Source organism: Coenobita brevimanus, chromosome 57, assembly GCF_032717465.1.
Source record: "Coenobita brevimanus isolate Jiangsu-jjx chromosome 57, ASM3271746v2, whole genome shotgun sequence".
NCBI lineage: Eukaryota > Metazoa > Arthropoda > Malacostraca > Decapoda > Coenobitidae > Coenobita > Coenobita brevimanus.
In genome coordinates this window covers 34035583-34055038 of record NC_137010.1, presented here as the reverse complement: position 1 = coordinate 34055038, position 19456 = coordinate 34035583, and the positions used below count along the sequence as shown (strand labels likewise).

Sequence of the window (19456 nt, the reverse complement as noted above, 5' to 3'; positions counted from 1 at the left end):
GGAGGAGGATACAAATGGATGGGAAGATGTTACATAGGAACAGGAAGAGGATCCAGTGCAGGGAATGAGGATGTAGATGCACAGGAAGAGATACAGACGATGAAGATGGATACCAAAGACGAAACAGATATTGTACACAGGATGTGATCACACATATATGGAAGAGAATATACACAGAGATTAAAGATGGTTTTGGATATGTATAATGTAGATGGCAAGCTGTTTTGTGATGCTAAGAGCTTTTACAATAATTGTGAAGCATGCGTAGGGTAGGTGGGCATCTAAGGGAATGGTTCAAGATCAGTGCTGACGAGAAACAAATTTATGGGATGTCCCCATAGTTGTTCAATATAATACATATGGATGGTGTGATGAGAGAGGTAAAAAACACAAGTAAGGGAATGAGGGAAGGAACTGGTCATGAATGGTGAAGGATGGAATATCCAAAATCTGATGCACATAGATGATGCTGTGCTGCTTGAAAACAGTGAAAAAGGGCTTGGTACACTGGTGTAGAGTTTTGCAGATGCCTGTGAGCACAGTGATTGTTGACAAGAGAGAAGGTGATTCCCAGTGAGGTGTTATGGTAAAAAGAGAGAGAGACATAGCTAACAGATTTTAAGTATTTGGGAAGGGCAAATGAAAAGTGAAGTACAGTAAATATGCAAAAGAGGACGACAGCAGACTGAGACAAGGAAGTACAGTGGCAGGTGCTACGAAGACCTTGATAAAAAGCTGAGGTCAGAGTGTGGCAGCTTTGAAATCCTTGCATGAGGGAGTTTCATGGCCTACTCTAACAACTGCAAGTGAGACTATGGTGTGGTTTCAAGAGAAAAAGCTATGGAGCTGGGACTGTTGAGGAATCTGTGTAGAGTGTGGAGAGTGGAGAGGATAGGGAATAATGTGATTTGTGAGAGATGCGGAGTAAGGAAGTCTGTGGACACAAGAATTGAAGTGTGTGCCTAAATGGCATGGTCATTTGGAAAGAATGGATGTGAACACAGTAGTAAAACTCTGTGTATCAGAGTGAATCTGACGGTGGGAAGAAGAGTGGTAAGTCAGAAAGACAGTGAACAGATACGGTAAATGCGTGTGTGAGAGAGAGGTACTGAGGCTGATGAGGCAAGGGTACTGACAAGATTGAGCTGGCTGGACGAATTTTGTGAGGAGAAGTGTATGACAGTGATTTGACACCTGTTTTTAACTCCACTTGCACTGACTCTGTCAGGTATGTGAATAAGAAGCTACATGTGGAATAAGTTGCACCTATCTGATGAAGCCCAGATTCCAGGTCTTGAAGGGTAAGTGAATGGAAGTGTGGCCCATTCAAGTGGACAGACTTTGGTTAATAACTCGTCTTATCAATTTTTTTTCCTGGCTCTCTGAACCCTACCTAACGTCATCCTAGGGTAGGAATGGAGGTCATGATAATGACGATGACGATGATGATGATGATGATTATAAGAGACACACACACAAAAAGATACAACAGAAGAAGCTACAGCTATACAGAAAGACATACAGAGGAGATAATTGTAAAAATATTGGATTTTGAACTTACAACTTCCAAATGGTCTGCTTGTTCTTCTTGTCAACATTGGGATCAGTTCTGGTGGCACGGATCATCTCAGTCCAGCGCACAGCCTCCTGCAGCTCCATGAAACGCTCCTTGTACTGGTTTCGCTCCATCAGAACCCGCGCCATCTCCACCCTTGTAAACCTCTTGCGCTGGGCCATAGGTACATCCTCCTGCAGGTACAGTGGTGTGTCAGTTAACTCCTTCAATCCAATGACATCTTTTTAGCTTAGTCATGCAAATTACAGGAGCTCATAGTCAATTTGGAGAACCGTTCTCATACTGAAGAAATTAATGAAGATTACATCTACCCCATCTAGTTTGAAATTTTCTCCTAAAATGAATAATCTTTTCTAAAGACACCAAGAATATGCTGTAATAAAATTAGTGGGTAATTATGACACTCTATTCGGACTAAGATGGTGAAGGTTTATATCCAAGGGGCGGTTGGGATTTATTGCTCAAGTAATGCTACCAAGGGATGAGTGAAGCTGGTCACTTTCATCTAAAATGTCAGGACCAATTTGCCTAGCCCTGGGCTCCTATGCTCCTCATGGGGCAGCATAGGATTGGATGATGGATGGATGGATGAAAAAGACTGCCATAATGAAAGGATTAATCATAGGTACAACGGAGGTCAATAGTTTCATTACAATGTCTTGGACTTTGTAAAAACCATCTGAGATCTTGAAGAGCTACTTATTAACTGGTAAGAGGCAGTGTTTCCCTTGTTGCTGGGTGGGGTGCAGGCACTAAGTACATTCTCTCTATCTCTCTCTCTCCCTCTCTTTCTCTCCTGTCACCAAATAAATTCTTCTCAGCCTCTTTTTCAATCCTCTTCAACTCACCTTCAAGATTAAACATTCTTATCTTTAGCCAAAACTCTCCCCCATACTCAATTCTTCTCCTCTTCTTATATCCTGTCTACTCACTATTCCATTTTTGCCTCTCTCTCTCTCCCACCTAACTTCCCCTTCTTTCCCCCATTCTGCTTCATCTCTGCCTCCCTCTTCTTTGTCCCTACTTTCTATATCCAGCCTCACTTGTCCCTCTTCCTTACCTTATCATCACTCCTGCCTCACTCTTCCTTGTCTCTAATTCACCCTTGCCTCACTTTATCATTGCCTCAGCCTCGCTCTTCTTTGTCCCTCACTTTCAATATCCTACCTTTCTCTCATTTCTGCCTCTCCCATGCCCTTGACTCATCCTCTCCTGCTTTATTTTTGCCACACATCATTATTGTTCCAGCCCATCTTTGCTCCTTCTTTACTCCTGACTCCCTCTTCCCTCTCCTGCCACAACCCTGCCTCTCCCTCCCCTGTACCTCCCTTTTTCTTTCACCTCCTTCACCCCTGCCTCACCTCATCATCGCTCCTGCCTGCCCGTGCATTCTTCTCAGCCTCCTCCTTGACCCTCTTCAACTCATCCTCAAGCTCTGTCACTCTTAGCTTGAGACGAGATTTTACAGTGTTCAGCGACTTGATCTCCTCACGTAGGATTTCTTGTTGGCTGTTATGAGTGAATGGATAGACAGACGGATGGTAAGAGGTGGAATGATTCAATATTGTATGGGTATTAAAAAGATTGATGGATTATGGTAAATAAATAAATGTGTAGATAGATACAGACACATGGAGACAAATAAAGATAGGTATAGATAGAAACAGATATACAGAAAAATGGATGAATGAATGGAGAGGATATGAAAGTTGGAAAAATTAAACATAATGAAAGAGAAAGAAAAGGAGGCAAGAGGCAGATATATATCTGATATGATGACAGAAAGGAAAAGGGGAAAGATGGAAGAAAAATGGGATGGAAGGTTGGAAGGACGGAAACAACAGATGAAAAGAGAAAGGCACATAAAGGGAAGGAAAGCAAAATGAAAGGAATGAAAGATCAATGGGGAGGAAGAGAGGGAGGATGGAGGGAAGACAATGAAATGGAGAAAGTGAGGAAAAGAAAGAAAGAAAGAAGTATGGAAGGGAGACACATGGGATGAAGGAAAGATGTATGAGGGGGAGGAGGAGTGGATGGAGAAAGGAAAAACATAATGAAAGGAAAGAGAGAAAGAAGAAAAGACACTATAAGAATAAATTAGTATTCCTCAGCTTTACTAAAAGCATCTCAGAATCTAACTTAACTTTAGCCTCAATACAGTACAGACATGGGGATATATTCTAATGAGCTTAACAGGCTCCCCTGCACACCTTCCTTCCCAATACCTTTTTACATAATGGCACATTAATACTCTCTTGTATGTACTGTATTATTTGTCAGTATGTCCATATCAGCACATAAATATCACAGCTACAAGATGATACTATGGTACTATATGCCATATCATGGAACAGGTGATAGGGAGCAACTGCCCGAATTCTAGCAATTACCACATACTGTATTATGAAGGATACTCATAACCCTGATACATGAAAAATAATTAATACAGTATTATGATTAGTATTTAACATGCAAATCATTCTCTCTTACTGGTACAAGTTTCAACAAGCAAAAGAAAAACTGAATATATGCACACGAGAAACCATAATATTTTGAGCTTCAGATGCTCACCAAAATCTCAGATAACAGGTTTAGCTCTGCATGTGGCACTTTAATATATCCTTGTATGTTATCTATGCAAACTAGGTTGGCATAAAATCGGTACATATAACACACAAGAGGACACTAAGTGCCATATGGAAAATCAACTACTCCAGAAGAGTACTTGTGTGCCTCTGAAACCCATGAGACTCCATCTCAAGGACAGTGTAATTAAACAGGGTAAGAGACAAACAGCATATTTCTCAAGAACATAAATATAATACAAAAATAAGAGAATTAAACCTTTCCAAATAAGGACAAGCATGGTCAGTAAAAACTCAAATGCTCTTTTACTGCTAAACAAATGCAAGACACTTTACCTGGTTAGTTCATCAACCTTGACAATGAGGTCGTCTTTGACAATGTTTAGGGCATTCCTGCAAGGCAAACAAACAGTGTAAGTGAGGGCAAACAAGCTGGGGTCACTAATGCACACTCAAGCACAAACACTTAAGTCATAATTTCCAAAGGGCTTCTGCTTTCAATGCAATCTAAATATGTTTTAAATGCACTACAATATATATTTTTTCTGTTCTAATACTTGTTATCAAATTATATTTGCCTTTATCACTATAATTCTAATTTTTCTCATCTTATATTTTGCAAAAACATTAACCCTTTAAGGTCTGTGTATATGAATTTGATCAGTTCTACTTTTATGTGAACAGAGAATACAAAAAATATTAAATCTTATTTTACTTTACAATGACTTTAGTAGGACAAATACACACACAAGAATCACACAACCACAATTTATACTCTCCCTTGGTTGATTTCAAAACTAAAAACCACCTAAATTAATCTGCTTGAAACAGCTACTATTTACATCCCTGATGGCTGCCCATTTACCTCCATATATATCACCAAGTGCTGTATATTGACGCAACAACTGGGTACCCAGCTGCCATGCAATTTTAAAATGTTAGCATTTCCTATAAAACCTTTACAAACCACATTAACCCCTGCCAAGCAGATTCTTTGTAGAGTAGTTTACCTCCCCTGAGTCACTGTTTTATAACCAACGTAAACTGTACCTCATATGAGGCTTGCTGTGTGGCCTGTACAGACCTTCATTGTGCCTCATGTATGGTCTTCAACTCAGAAAGGGTTAATGACTTCCATTACCTTGTCATTGAATTAATCAGTATGAGGCATTTCTGCAGCACTGTACTTTGTGCATCAGTTATACAACTATTTAGTACTAGGGGTGATAATAGTATGGTAAAACCCTCATCACAGTTCCTTCTCTTTCCACCACAGTAACGTCCATTACATGTGTCTGCATAAAGTAGTTATGACCATTTTTTTTCTTTCTTTCTTTTTAACCAGTTGTACAGCCATGACAAATTTCTACTGTGAACTGGGGTTTCCTGCAGCAAAGGTACTAAATTACTTTTAAAGAGGTTATAACTTAAAAATTTTCTACAGGAAATACTTTGTCATTGAATAAAACAGAGCAATCATTAAATTTCACATAGCATATGAGAGAGGAGTGTGTGAGTTGGGAGCAGGGCAGTGAAATGGCGGGGGACAGGGCGACTTGGAGGCGATTTGTTTGTGGCCAACCCAAACGGGATTGAGGTGTCTGGCAATAGATAGATAGATAGATCATGGAGTTACTTCATGCACTCTGCTCTTAAGGGGTTACGGCAGTGTCCCGTTTAGGAAGACTGTTCAGGGCATGTAGCACCTTGCAACAGGATGCCATTCTTGGCATCAACCAATGCCCCTTTGGTGGAATCAAATACCTGACACATTGGCCAATAGTTTGTCCTCTACTCCATACCATGATTTATGCTACCACTATAGAACTACAGTATAGTACAGTGACTGCAACAGTAACTGGTATGGCAGTCTTCTAGCTAGACAGTGTTATTACACTAGATATCAGATTGTTCTTTCATCCGGAGTTCTATCTATCTATTGCCAGATGCCTCAATCCCGTAAGGGGTGGTCACAAACAAATCACCTCCATGATGCCCTGTCCAACACCATTTCACTACCTTGCTCCCAGCCAATACCCCCATCACTCATATACATCTACAAGCCATCCTTCCACCTCATCCTCGGTCATCCTCTCCCTCTCCCCCTCCACCGCCTTGCTCGCATACACTCTCCTTATTAAGATGGTGTTACACTGGGCCAAAAGTGGCTAACATGCGAGCAGCTTTTGTGAGGCGAAACGGCTAGCAGAGTCAAGTTGCTCATCACATTCGAGTGTTTTAGCAAGCCGAATCAGGTAACAATGTCATCTGCCTTGGCGCCTCGTGGTCATTTGTAAACAAACCACCACGGCATACCCACTCCCATTTCTTCAGTTTCTGCAACTGCCTCACATACTTTAGCAACTCCAGAGACACAAGACAATCCACTAGAGTTTTTCTTGCTGCACGATCCATTGCAAATACTGGTCACGATCTGAATTCCACTTGTTGCTTGGAAACAAAGGAGACAGCCTCTGCGGCTGGTCACCAGAGTGTCCAAATACTGATTTACTATCACAAGAAAAAAACAGAAATGAATAAAAATCACAAGAATTAAATTGTATTTACTTAATAATTTTAGTTAAAGTTTCCTTCTGTGATAACAAAGTATTTTCTCACCAGTTACAAAATTAATATAGATTCATTTGAGTTCTAATCCCACCAACAAGCTATGACCGAAAATTGTTATCCATTTCACCTCACAAGTGAAATCTCGCTCACCCTGGGTCAGCTTGGCTAGAGGCTCACAAAACTGACTCACATGTTGGCCATTTTTGGCCCAGTGCAACGCCGCCTTTAGTCTCTCACTCTCCGTCCTCACCACATGGCCAAACCACCTCAATGTATTTCTCCTAACACTTTCTACCACATCCACATCCACACCACAAAGCTTCTTCACTTCCTCACATGTTAGTCTGTCTCTCCACGTAACTCCACATATAGAGTTCATATCGTTAAATGATAGCATGGTCAGCTTCAACCAACAATATGATCTCTTACATGTCAGCTGTCACAAATGCCCCACAGTTATCTGTTTAAAACAGTGAATTACAGAAATCAAGATTCTCATGGGATAATCTGATGATGGAACCAAACAGCAAACAGTAAAAAATGAAGTAAACTACCATGATAGGACAACTAACCACTGAAAACAGATTTTTCATTACTATCTATCTAAAGCCCGATGCTCTAATCCCGCAAAGGGTGGCTGCAGACAAAACGCCTTCAAGTCACTCCGTCAACCACCACTTGACTGCCCTCCCCCCAACTCACTCCCCCCTCCCTCATATACCTCTCAACTCCAGCCCTCCACCTCATCTTCGGTCACCCCCTCCCTCTCCCTCCCTCCACCTCACCTACATACACCCTCGTAGTCAGTCTTTCATTGTAAATTCTCTTCATATGCCCAAACCACCTTAGTGTATTTCTCCTAATTTTCTGTCACATCCACATCCACCCCACAATGTTCTTTCACTTCTTCATTTGTCAACTTGTTCCTCCATGTCACTCTACATGCTCCTCTCAGGTAAATCATGTCCACTGCTCTCACTCTTGACTTGTTCCCATCTAGCAAGGTCCATGCCTCGCTGTCATATGTCGGGGTAGGGATCACAATACTATCATATAAAGACTTCTTAGCTTCCATACTCACCTCCCTATTTCTCACCACCGCTTTCAGTGAACCAACAACCTTCCTTCTCTGTCGTACCCTTTCAAGCACTTCATCCCCAAAACTTCCATCCTTATTCATCACACTACCCAAGTACTTGATTGCACTCACATTCTCCATATCCTCACCATCCAACCTCACTGTGCATTCTGTGACTTCATTCCTTTCAATCACCATAACTTTATTCTTGTTTACAGTAACTTTCAGATTCCTCTTCTTACACACTGTCCCAAATTCAATCACCAAACCTTGCAACTCCCATTTATCTTCACTCAACAATACTGTATCATCAGCAAACAGCAAAACTGGAATCTTCCACACCTCACCCTCATTCATTAGAGTCACCTCCACATCCACTGCCCTACCTTGCACCTCCTTTACAACCCCCTTCAAGAATATATTAAACAGCCATGGAGACATCACACATCCCTGTTTCAGTCCCACATTTAAATCAAAGAACTCATTCAGCGCACCATCCACTCGCACCATAGCCCTTGCTCCCTCGTACATGCTCTTCGCAGCACTCAACAATTTCCCATCCACTCCATATATTCTTAATACATTCCACATACCTTGCCTATCTACTCTGTCATATGCTTTCTCCAAGTCCATGAAGGCAGCATACACTTTCTTTCCCCACTCTAGATACTTCTCCACTAAACATATTACAACAAATATCTGATCTACACACCCTTTTCCCTTCTTAAATCCCCCTTGTTCTTCTCCAACTAGCTCCTCTGTTATATGCTTAACCCTGTCAATGAGTATTCTACCATATATTTTAGCAATGACACTAAGAAGGCAAATACCCCTATGGTTGCCACATACTTCTCTCTCCCCTTTTCCTCTGTATAAAGGAACAATTATACCTGATTTCCAGTCCTCTGGAACCCTTCCCTCTTCCCAAGCCAATCTATACAACTTCCATATCCACTCAACAACAATCTCACCCCAATATTTCAGCATTTCACCACACACTCCATCAATTCCTCAGGCCTTTCCCATCTTGATCTTCTTCATTGCTTCGACTACTTCCGCCATATTGATCTCTTCCTCCCTCTTCTCATCTCTTCTTCTCCCAGCCATTCCCCAACCACTTATACTCACACTGTTCTCACTCTCTACATTCAACAAATCCTCAACGTGCTCCTACCATCTCCTCATTTTCTCTCTTCTCCACCAACAATCTATTATTCCCATCTTTTACTCCCTTACTCTTTCCCCTTTCACACTGTCTTACTTTCTTTACCTACTTCCAAAACAATATCTTACTCTCCCTCCATTTCACACTCAGATTCCTTCTAAACTCTTCATCCACTCTCTTCTTACTCTCCTTCACCAATCTCCTCACCTCCCTTCTCCTGCTCACATTTACCTCTCTCTTCTCTCTCTCATCTTCTCCCCTACCCCTACTCGCTAGCCAGTCACTATATGCCTTCTTCTTTTGTTCCACAACTTATTTCACCTCATCATTCCACCATGCTGTCCCTTGCACACCCCTGTATCTCCTAATCACTCCATAAACCACCTCGCAAGCTGCGCCTATCTTATCCGTAAATATCTTGGATACTTTTTCCACTCCTTCCATCTGCTCTAACTCATACCTTCCCAATTTTTCTTCCACCGTGCTCTTATACCCTGCCATTCTCTCACTCTCTTCCAACTTTTCCACTCATTTCACAGGAACTGTTTTCTCCTGTCTTTCCCTTTGTCTCATCACCCACTTTCTTTGCAGCCCTGCCTGGCCATCACTAAGTGATGGTCCAAGATTCCATTCCCACACCCTCTCCACACTTTTGCATCCAACACTTGTCTACTCATTCGCTCATCCACGCACACGTAATCTATCATTGCCTTTCGTTCAACAAGTTCACCGTCCATCCTCCTCATGACTCTTCATGTATACCTGTAGATCATCTTATGCCGGAAGAAGGATGGCTTTTACCAACCCCTTACTAGTACAGATGTCCACCAAAGCACTACCATTCCCATCTATTTCAGCTGGCACACCCCACTGACCAAACACTCCATCCACTCATACATTCCCAACTCTGCCATTCATGTCTCCTATCAAAAACACTCTCTTGCCCCTCTCAAACTTCTCCGTACATGCTTCTACACTCGCCCAAAACTCATCTTTCACTCTTACCACTCAGTCCTTTGTCAGCACATACACACATACAATCGCCCAAGCTTGTATAGCTAGTTTCATCCTCACCCATACAATCCTTGCACCCACTGTTCCACATTCTTTTATATTCTTCTTCCACTGCTTGCTTCTCATCAGACATCCTTCCTCTCTCTTGCCCTCTCATTCTCATTAACTCACGCACATATTCCTAAACCATACTGTACTCCCATTCTCTTACCCTTTCATTTAGTTTCAGTCAATCCACATACATCCACTCTTGCATCCTCAAGCACCTGAACAATCTCTCTCTCTTTCACTTCATAATTCACTCCTCTCACATTCCACATTCCCATCCTTAGAATGTCCTTTGTCTTTTCCTTGGTCAACGTATGGTCTGTCCTGGTCCGAGGCATTTTGTTTGCTTGTTTAGTTAATTCTTTTTACAGAGTGGGGCACTAACCCACCACCAACCCTTCTAGTCGCCTCATACGACAAGCAGGAATACTGGGGGAGTATTCTTGAAACCCCCTTTTCCCAAGAGGGGGAATAAAACTGGTATCTGGAAACACATCTAATAAATAAAAATAAGTAAAACAAATAATGCTGTGACCATAATGAAGGGTTAATGTGACAATGCTATACTTCAACAATATTGTAAACATACTGTATATATAAACAAAAGCCAAAACAATGCCATATTTTCCTAATAAACAAACCAATGACATTTGTGCCAAAAAATACATGGCCTTTGGCCTAAACCATACATTACTTTAACACTATAGTATTATCCACCCATAAATTATGACTTTGGTTATGACAGAAGTTAATGGTAGGTACACATAATCATCTATATAAAAATCTGTCAGTAAAACCTAGCTATAGGTAAATAAATGAAAATTTTCACTCTAATCCTACATTAATTTGAAGGACAGACTTCAACAAACAAATCTTGAGTAAAAGTCACCCAGGAGTAAAAATGTTAAACGGCAGTGTCACACGAACAGTTCCTATTAACTTTTCCCAGCAACTTTACATGGTTACACTTTCTTTGCAACTTCTAAAGATAATTCATCACTAAAACCTCTGCAACTGCCAGGTCACCTATGACCAGGATAAAATGGCCATGATTGAAATGCTAAGGAAAAATTGCCAGATAAACCACATGTGTGATACTGCCTTCAGATTTTGGGCAGCACATGGCTGGACTAAACTTAAACCACACAAAACTGAAAACTCCTATAAACTATCATTATTACATCCTGCACTGTATATCCTCTTATAATTTTACACACCACATGCATCAGTACCACTGCACTCACTCGCACTACATCATGGTCAACATTTTAAAAAGGTGGTAGAGGATGTGAACTTGAGGAGGGAAGTTGGAGGGGGCAGCAATAAGGAGTGAGAGGGATGTATTCATGGCAATGTACAGTAAAACCTCGATATAACGAACTTCAATAGTCCGGAATTCGCTTTTATCGGACTCTTGAAGCTACCAGACTAAATTTCTACATATCGGAAAAAGTTCGATAAAGCCAGAAGCAGTCCGGACTGCCTGACCACTTCAGCTATGTTCACCACAATAAGGTAAATAAAAGACATGTTTATCAGTGAACAGTACAGTATTATTATACCATTTGATTAATGTAGTGAAGTTATAACACAGTACAGTACCGCAATGGTACCCAAAACAGTTTAAAAACCGTTCATGCAATTCGGACTAATGTCTGATATTTCAGAAAAAGTCCAGATTAACAGGGGGAACTCCGGATGTCGCTTTTATTGGAATTTCACGTTTTTCGGAATGGTTTGGGCCCCAATTAGTCCGTTATAGTGAGGTCTTCCTGTATGTTGATAAATAAAATACAGTGAGAAAGCTAATACTATCTCCACCCAGTTTTAACTAAAGGATGGTACAGTATTGAACATTTTGCAGTCTGTGCTGTGGCTGACAAATGTATGATTATTAGCTTCAGGTGTGGCTTGCAACCAACTGATTAGATAAATTTTGGATTTCATGGCTTAAAAATAGGTACAAATCCTTCACAGGAATATTTTACAACTAAACATTCAATATCATTAACAATGAGAATAATGAACCCACCTACCTGTGGGTGAGAAAAAGACAAGATGATGATGTTCCAAATTTTCAGATGATTATGGAAAGAGGTTATTTAAGAATATGACCTCACAGTAATGTCACGGCACACGAGCCTTGAGCCATAAACGTGCATAACTCTTTAACCCCTAGGCTGCAGCAGCCTTAAACATTTCCTATGTCCATGGTGCGGGAAAACTGGTTTAAAAAATTGTTTTCATCTCGTGTTTTGACCCACTTATGCATTACCAAACAAGATAAAATTTTAGTTTGAAAGAGTTTACACTCCACACTGACGATTCACGACCCACTCATCAAGCATAAGCATGCAGTAGGCGCAAAAAATATCCAAAAAGTTCACGATATTTCACACACCTCTTTTGCAATTTACAATGCAGTCTACCAAATGGCATTTCCGGAATGTTACACGCAGCCGAGGAGTTAAGAATTCAGTGGTGACTTTTTTTTTTTTTTTTTTTTTTTTTACAGAAGATAAGCAGAGGAAGGAAAAACAACCACAATAAAAAACAAAATTCACCAGTTTACAGGTGTCCTCCATTCATAAAAAAAACTGTACGAGCTGGATTTGAACTGCTGTTGGCCAAAGTTTGGGGGGAAACTATTCTGGGGAAGCAAGTTTCAAAGAGATGCAGTTCAAGGAATAAAAGCATTCTGATAGGCAGAAGTTCTGCAATATGGCACCAGAATGGCATAAAGTAACAACAGTGACTCTGTGGGAGCTTCCTGCTAGCTCTACCACCTAGCAAAGGTGCAAGAAGAGTTGCAGGCTAGCCATTAGCTTAACTCATCAGCCTTGGATTCCCCCTGCCCCTCCCCTCACCAGCAAGCCAGTCATCACTGACTGTAAATGTGGGAGAAAAATTTGTTACTTTATGCTTGTCTCATGTCTGTTCTACCTCTAAATAGCAGGATATGTCTTTGGAGCTGTGGCTCAGTGGGTTACAGCACTCTGCTGTGGCCAAAGGGCTGGAGATTTGAGTCCACCCAAGGGTCATTGGTAAACATCAGGAAGGGCATCCAGTCATAAAGTACTACATGCTCCAAACCTAAGTCCTCTACCCAGGGGTAATGCCTTAGCCCTTATTGCAAAAAGGGGAAACAGTGTAAAACTTAAAAAGTAAATTAAAATTTAATAAAGTAACACATCTGGCTATACAAGGGTCATTGGAGGGAGGTAGGGATCAAGTTGATGATGGGATTAACACAGCTCCTATATGACCAGTTACACTTGTCTGACATACACAAATCTATCATACTTGTAACATTAACCCCTTAATCGCAGGGCGTCACTTTCGTGACGCTTGGGAGCAAGGGATCATACCACGGGGCATCACTTTTGTGATTCTGTGTTATTTTGAATTCACCCGGGCTTTCAAGTGGTGGCTTGTATCATCTATCAGTACTGCCAATGTCCAACACTAGTCAGCACTCCTAATCTCATCTGTACTCCCATCCATTGTTGACAATTTAGCCATTTCTCTCCGTTCTTGACTCCCCTCCCTACCCCCCCTCCATTACCCTATCCTCTCGCCTGCCCGGACGTGTTATGCGAAGTAAATCTTCCCTGGAATTTTTCACTGATTTCATCCATTGAAATAACCCCTATGCCCTATTCTTATACCAAATAATATATACAAGAAAGAAATAAGGTAAGTGAGAGTGCCATACACCTAGAATAGGCTAATTATCACCTGACAACACCTCACGTGCACTCATTCGCTAATTTTCGCTGTTTATTTCCCCTTGAACTATGCTGTATAATCTATTTTAGTAATAAAAATATATATAAGAAAGGAAGGGAGAAGCCTAAGTAGTATTTACATTCACCTGGAACTACCTAATTATTGCAGGCCACCACACTGTATTCTACGCTAAGTAAATCTTCCCTGGAATTTTCCACTGATTTCATCCATTGAAATAAGCCCTATGCCCTATTCTTATACCAAATAATATATACAAAAAAGAAATAAGGTAAGTGATAGTGCCATACATCTGGAATTGGCTAATTATCACCTGACAACACCTCACGTGCACTCGTTCACTAATTTTCGCTGTTTATTTCCCCTTGAAATATGCCGTATAATCTATTTTCGTAATAAATATACACATAAGGAGGGAAGGGAGAAGCCTAAGTGATATTTACATTCACCTGGAACTACCTTATTTATAATGTATTGTCTAGATTTCCTGCCAATCATTTCACTGCTATATACTAGCAGCTGTTAAGAGGCTGACGTTGGCAGTAATGCATTTCCCTAGGTAGGCCACCCCGGCCCACCCCTATCAGTTCACTGTCATCTTCCAATGTGAAGGTACGTCTGTTTGCTCCTGCTAACTTCAGCCACTTTTCACCCCCATGCAAAGGGCCCTGTGACCTTTACCCCCTACTAAACCTCGTGTAGAAAGAGGTAAAGGGCTGACAATTGATAAAAGAGTGACTTCGATCTTTCTATTGAGTAAAACAGTGCAAGTGGAATTGTAAATAATGTGTAAACAGCAAGTGAAAGTAAAGAATGTAAATATACGTGAACAGTGGAAAATAGTTTTATAAGTTACTTCAAGTGACAGTGCATAACAGTGTAAATAAAACAGAAATGCAAATAACGTAAATAAAATAGAGAACGTAAATAGAAATGTAAATGAGTAGTATTATAAGAATACAAGTATATACCCTAGGAGTAATGAAAGTGAAAGTTTCACTCTAGCATGTATGAATACTATGAGTTATGAGAGTGAAGGTGAAAGTGACATTCACTCTCAATGCTAGTATACAGGACGAGAAAGTGAATGCTACGTATTTTACTGAAAGAAATTGAATCCCTACAGTGACAATAAACTACTATTACTGAAGGAAACTTATGGATAAAGACTGGAGATATATATAAGTGTTATATAGTAACAGAAATATAAACTGTGAGTGTTTTTATGAATAATAGACAACACTAGCGGCGAACGATCGGAAGTGGGATGGTCATACGCCCTCGTAATTTTCATTGCTTTCACAGTGTTTTTTTTGGGGGGAGTATGGATTCCAAACTATTTGAGAATCACAGATTAGTGTTTCTAGTGATAATATCAAGCTGTGGTAATCATAATACGAGTTGTCGGGAAGTGTAAAGTGGAGACTTCGTTACCCAACTTCAGAGATCTCCACAAGTCCTATGGTACTCGACGAAGGCTCAACAAACACCCAAGGAGAAAGCTGAGGGTATGTGCCATAAGTATATGTGATTTTAATATTCTAGGACTAATAACTGATTTTTGGCAAATATTTTTAGAGAGTCTGTCGGAGCGCAAATATGCCTGCAGGAGCCGCAAGTCAAAGCAAAACAAGCCCGCGGTGTAAGGGTTAAGGGGATGATTATACAAGGGGTCTCTTCTGAACTGAATGAAATACAGGTTCCCAACTCAGTGATGCACTAATTAGTGTTATTTTGATTTACTGTTGCCAACTTTTTCTTATCCTATTTTTTGCCAATGATGTTCACAAATGATCCCTTGGAGGCAAAAATGTGTTCATCTGCTAGTAATACCCCCAAAATGTCCAGCATCTTGACATAATACTCATTCTTAACTACGTACAGTATAGCTTTGAGTCCCAATGTCCGTGCTCAATATAACTCACTTCCCTTCTAGGAATGTAAATTTCAATATTGTATCAATATGCCTAAAAAATACTGCAGCACAACATCATATATCGTCACTGTTTGACTTCAGGTTGTTTCCATCATTTGCATGGTTGTTTGACTTCAGGTTGTTTCTGTCATTTGCATGGTTACTTTACTATTGGTGGCATTATCTATGAGCTCACTCTCCTACCTCTGCATCACAGGGGAGGAGGAGGATTTCTTTAATCCTTTAATACTGAGCACGTCATAATTTTCCATCCCTTTTACACCGCAGTGTTACAGATTTTTCATTCTTTGGATTTTGACTTCTTTTGGTCTAGAAATGTTAATGCAGGAGAATCAATTTCAACAACAGATATACTAATACAGTCCAGTCTCATTATGCAATAGGGCTGTGTCAAGCAAAGACCTATTGCATGACAATTTATTCCATAACAAGGTCAACTTAACATGGGTTCAATGGGGTTAAGGCGGGTGACTTTGACCGCGAAATCTAAAATGTCCCCCAGCCCCCCAACTCAGGGGGAAAAAAAAAAAAAAAAAAAGGCCACCTACCAGAAGTTTGTCCTAGGCTGGTATCACTTCGCTTGATATTGCACACTGCACTATTTGTTAAGTACTGTACTTGCACTGATATTGGGTGATAGCAATGGTGTTTCATTGGTCTTTCATGCACCAAATAGAATGAAAGGCAGATGATCACAGAGGATGTAAACACTAGGTGGCCATCTTGGTTCTAACAGCTGACTGTCTGTCTGTGTGCATCACCGAGTCTGCACAAGGTTCTTGGTGACGGCCATCGAAAATATCATTCTTACGAAATCATGACCAAATTTTTAAAGTTATTCCAAAAAAGGGGATTCCAAAAAATGGTATAACTTTTAAACTATCGTTCTAGTGATTTATCACATAGCAAACAGTCATAGCATAACCAGACTGTATCCAACTGCACAGATATTTAAAGCTCATTATATTACCTCACACACATCTTGGTTGTAATGCAGGAAAGGTTAATGTATTTGGAAAACTATTTATATGTTTATACTTTTTCCAAATGTGTTGAAAGGTACACAGAATAGCTGATAAAATAAAAGTAAAAGTTGTACAGTACTTCCATGGTAATTTTTTTTACCTCATGTCTTTTTCTTCTGTTTCTGTATTTTATCAAAATTATGCAAACACCTTAGTACCATAGTTCAATTCACTAATAAGTCTAAAAACAAGTTTCCAATTTACATAAGTTGGGGCAGTTATTTAATCTGTGGATTGCGAGCCACAGCTCAGGCTGGGAAGTGCTGCATTGCAAGTCACAGCCCAGGCTGTGCTAACCTTCCTGTGGCTGTGCATCACTGCTCATTACTCCACCCCTACGCAAACTTACGCATGGCACTTTTTTTTTTTTTTTTCCCCCTCACCAGATGAAGCCCTGGATGTTTATCTTCAAGTTTATAATGAAGATTTTTTTTTTTTTTTTTACTACACCCCTACGCAAACTTATGCATGGCGCTATCCAAAGACGGAGAGAGAAAGATTTTTCTTCTTCCACCATATTGTGCCCTGGATGTTTATTTTCAAGTTTATGATAAACAGACTTTGTGTGTGTGTGTGTGTGTGTGTGTGTGTGTGTGTGTGTGTGTGTGTGTGTGTGTGCACCACAGGGTGGGATAAAAAAACGTAATTGCACAATCCATGGGTTAACTTTACTGCACTTCACTTGCTGCTTGAACATCAGCACCACATTATATTCACTAACATAGCCAAGAATGGCCACCTTGAAAAAAACAGGTGATTAAGTTTGCATGCTGACAATCGTATGAAAAAACAATGACTGTACACCGACCAATGAAGCGTTGCAGAGGATCATAATGTCTGTATAAGCAAAAATTATATATAGAAAAAATCCTATATTTCTGACCCGAGAGATGAGATCACGGGGAATGCAATGAAGCACTTGCAAGAGATACCAAAAACCAACTTTGAAAAATGTTTCAGGCAGTGGAAAGAACGCTGGGCTGCGGGTGTCTAGTCAGTAGGGGTCTACTTTGAGGGGGATTAGTGTCCTAGCTCAGCAGCTATTTATTTTTCTAAAGCCTAAGGTCAGTTACTTTCTGAACAGACCTCATATTCCTTTATATAGTACTGTATAACACTATAGATAAGTGCAAAGGAAGAATAATTATTCAAATCTTTTTCCTGAAACACAGAGTAATAAAGGGTAATGTATGGTAATATCATTATCAGCGCAGGGTTGTGTCGAGCAGTTGACAACACTGGATTTTATTCTATATCTATTCTGCTATGAAGTCCAGTTAGTGTAAAAATTTGAACTGTTCACTGATGGTTACTACGGTGGTACAAATCTAAACTGGTGGCTAGGGTGTGGCGCAACCCACTGTACAGTGTTGCTATGTTTCCCAAACCCGTGATGTGAAACAGCTGTTATATATGTAAAAGGCATCACAAATAAGATAAACACATACGAATACCCTTTTAACGTGTGTATTATAATAAATGAAAGAACAGTAAACTTATTATGCATGAAATATTCATATGGAAATACAGAAACGTGGCATCAATATTTTACACTGATGCTAAAAAAAATGTAGTCACTTTTATTGGCTTTTACCGTATTTCTGGGGTGGGTAATAATGTCACAATTATGATTATAAGATAATGTGCAGGAATATAAGTAAAAATATGCCAGTTTCTTAGTAAAAGAAAAAATAATACATTAAACCCTCGTGAGCGGCAACACTCAGACAGACCCCAGACTAACCCGACCAGAGCCTCCTTGTGTCACTTTGTCTCCTTACCTCCTGGGTGGCATTGAAATAAAGTCAAATTTACAATATGTACAATATAATGTAAATGAAAATAACCAAAATGTATCTGAAACACCATAGATGAGAGAGAGAGAGAGAGAGAGAGAGAAGGGGGGGAAGGGAGCCCAGGGAAGGTGTTGAGGGAGAGATGGAGGAAGGGAGGGAAGGAAGGAGGGAGAGAGTGATTGAATGAAAAATCATGGCGCCGCACCAGGGAGGTCATCTGGCGACAGATGTAAAACAATAATAAATATTATTAAATATAATTTGATATAGTGGTAGGTGGTGGCGACCATCATCCACTCACTTAATGTAGTGCTGCCTACTTCTTCCTTAGCCTTTATCATTATTTTTCTGTGCCTGCCCTCCTCTCTTCCTATTTCTCCCATCTTTCCTGTCACTACTTAATGCTTTTCTTTCCATTACAGGTGGCTTTACTTTGAGTGACAAGCCAAATGGTTTCCTGTAAGCCAAGAAACCATTTACAACGCTGGGTGGTAACCATATAACCAAACCATACGTGCTCCCTACGTGTCAAGTGGGATTGTGGAGGGTTAGTGCCACTCCCTGTAAAACAAGTAACTCAGAGTCAAATGGCCACCCCTTACCGGATTATGGCGTCTGGCAATAGATAGATAGATAGAAAGATATAATAAAAAAATAAAAAAATGAATGAAAGCATTATAAGTTTATAAGTCACTCATAAAAGAAAAAATTCCCCAGGGTGATGCACATCTCCCCTAGGAGAGAGAAGGAGAGAGAGGGGGGGGATCGCACATATGGAAAACGTGGCAACACTGTACAGAGCTTCATGCCCTACCCTAGCCGCCAGTTTAGATTTGTCCTTTCATAGGATTCAGCTTAGCAATCATCAAGATTTTTGTTTGGCAATACTGTTTACCACCACACAATAACTACAAT

The 19456-nt window shown here is 40.3% G+C and overlaps 1 protein-coding gene across 1 annotated transcript in view; it reads right to left on the bottom strand.

Annotated features, from left to right (window-relative positions):
* Positions 1-19456, bottom strand: part of syd (JNK-interacting protein syd) — a 466678-nt gene that overhangs the window by 281356 nt on the left and 165866 nt on the right. Inside the window, exons 12-14 of the mRNA XM_080274254.1 lie at positions 4498-4554; positions 2938-3085; positions 1562-1749 (exon numbers count right to left, since the gene is read on the bottom strand). Of these exons, the coding sequence (XP_080130380.1) occupies positions 1562-1749; positions 2938-3085; positions 4498-4554 (393 nt within the window). The remainder of the gene's footprint in view (positions 1-1561; positions 1750-2937; positions 3086-4497; positions 4555-19456) is intronic.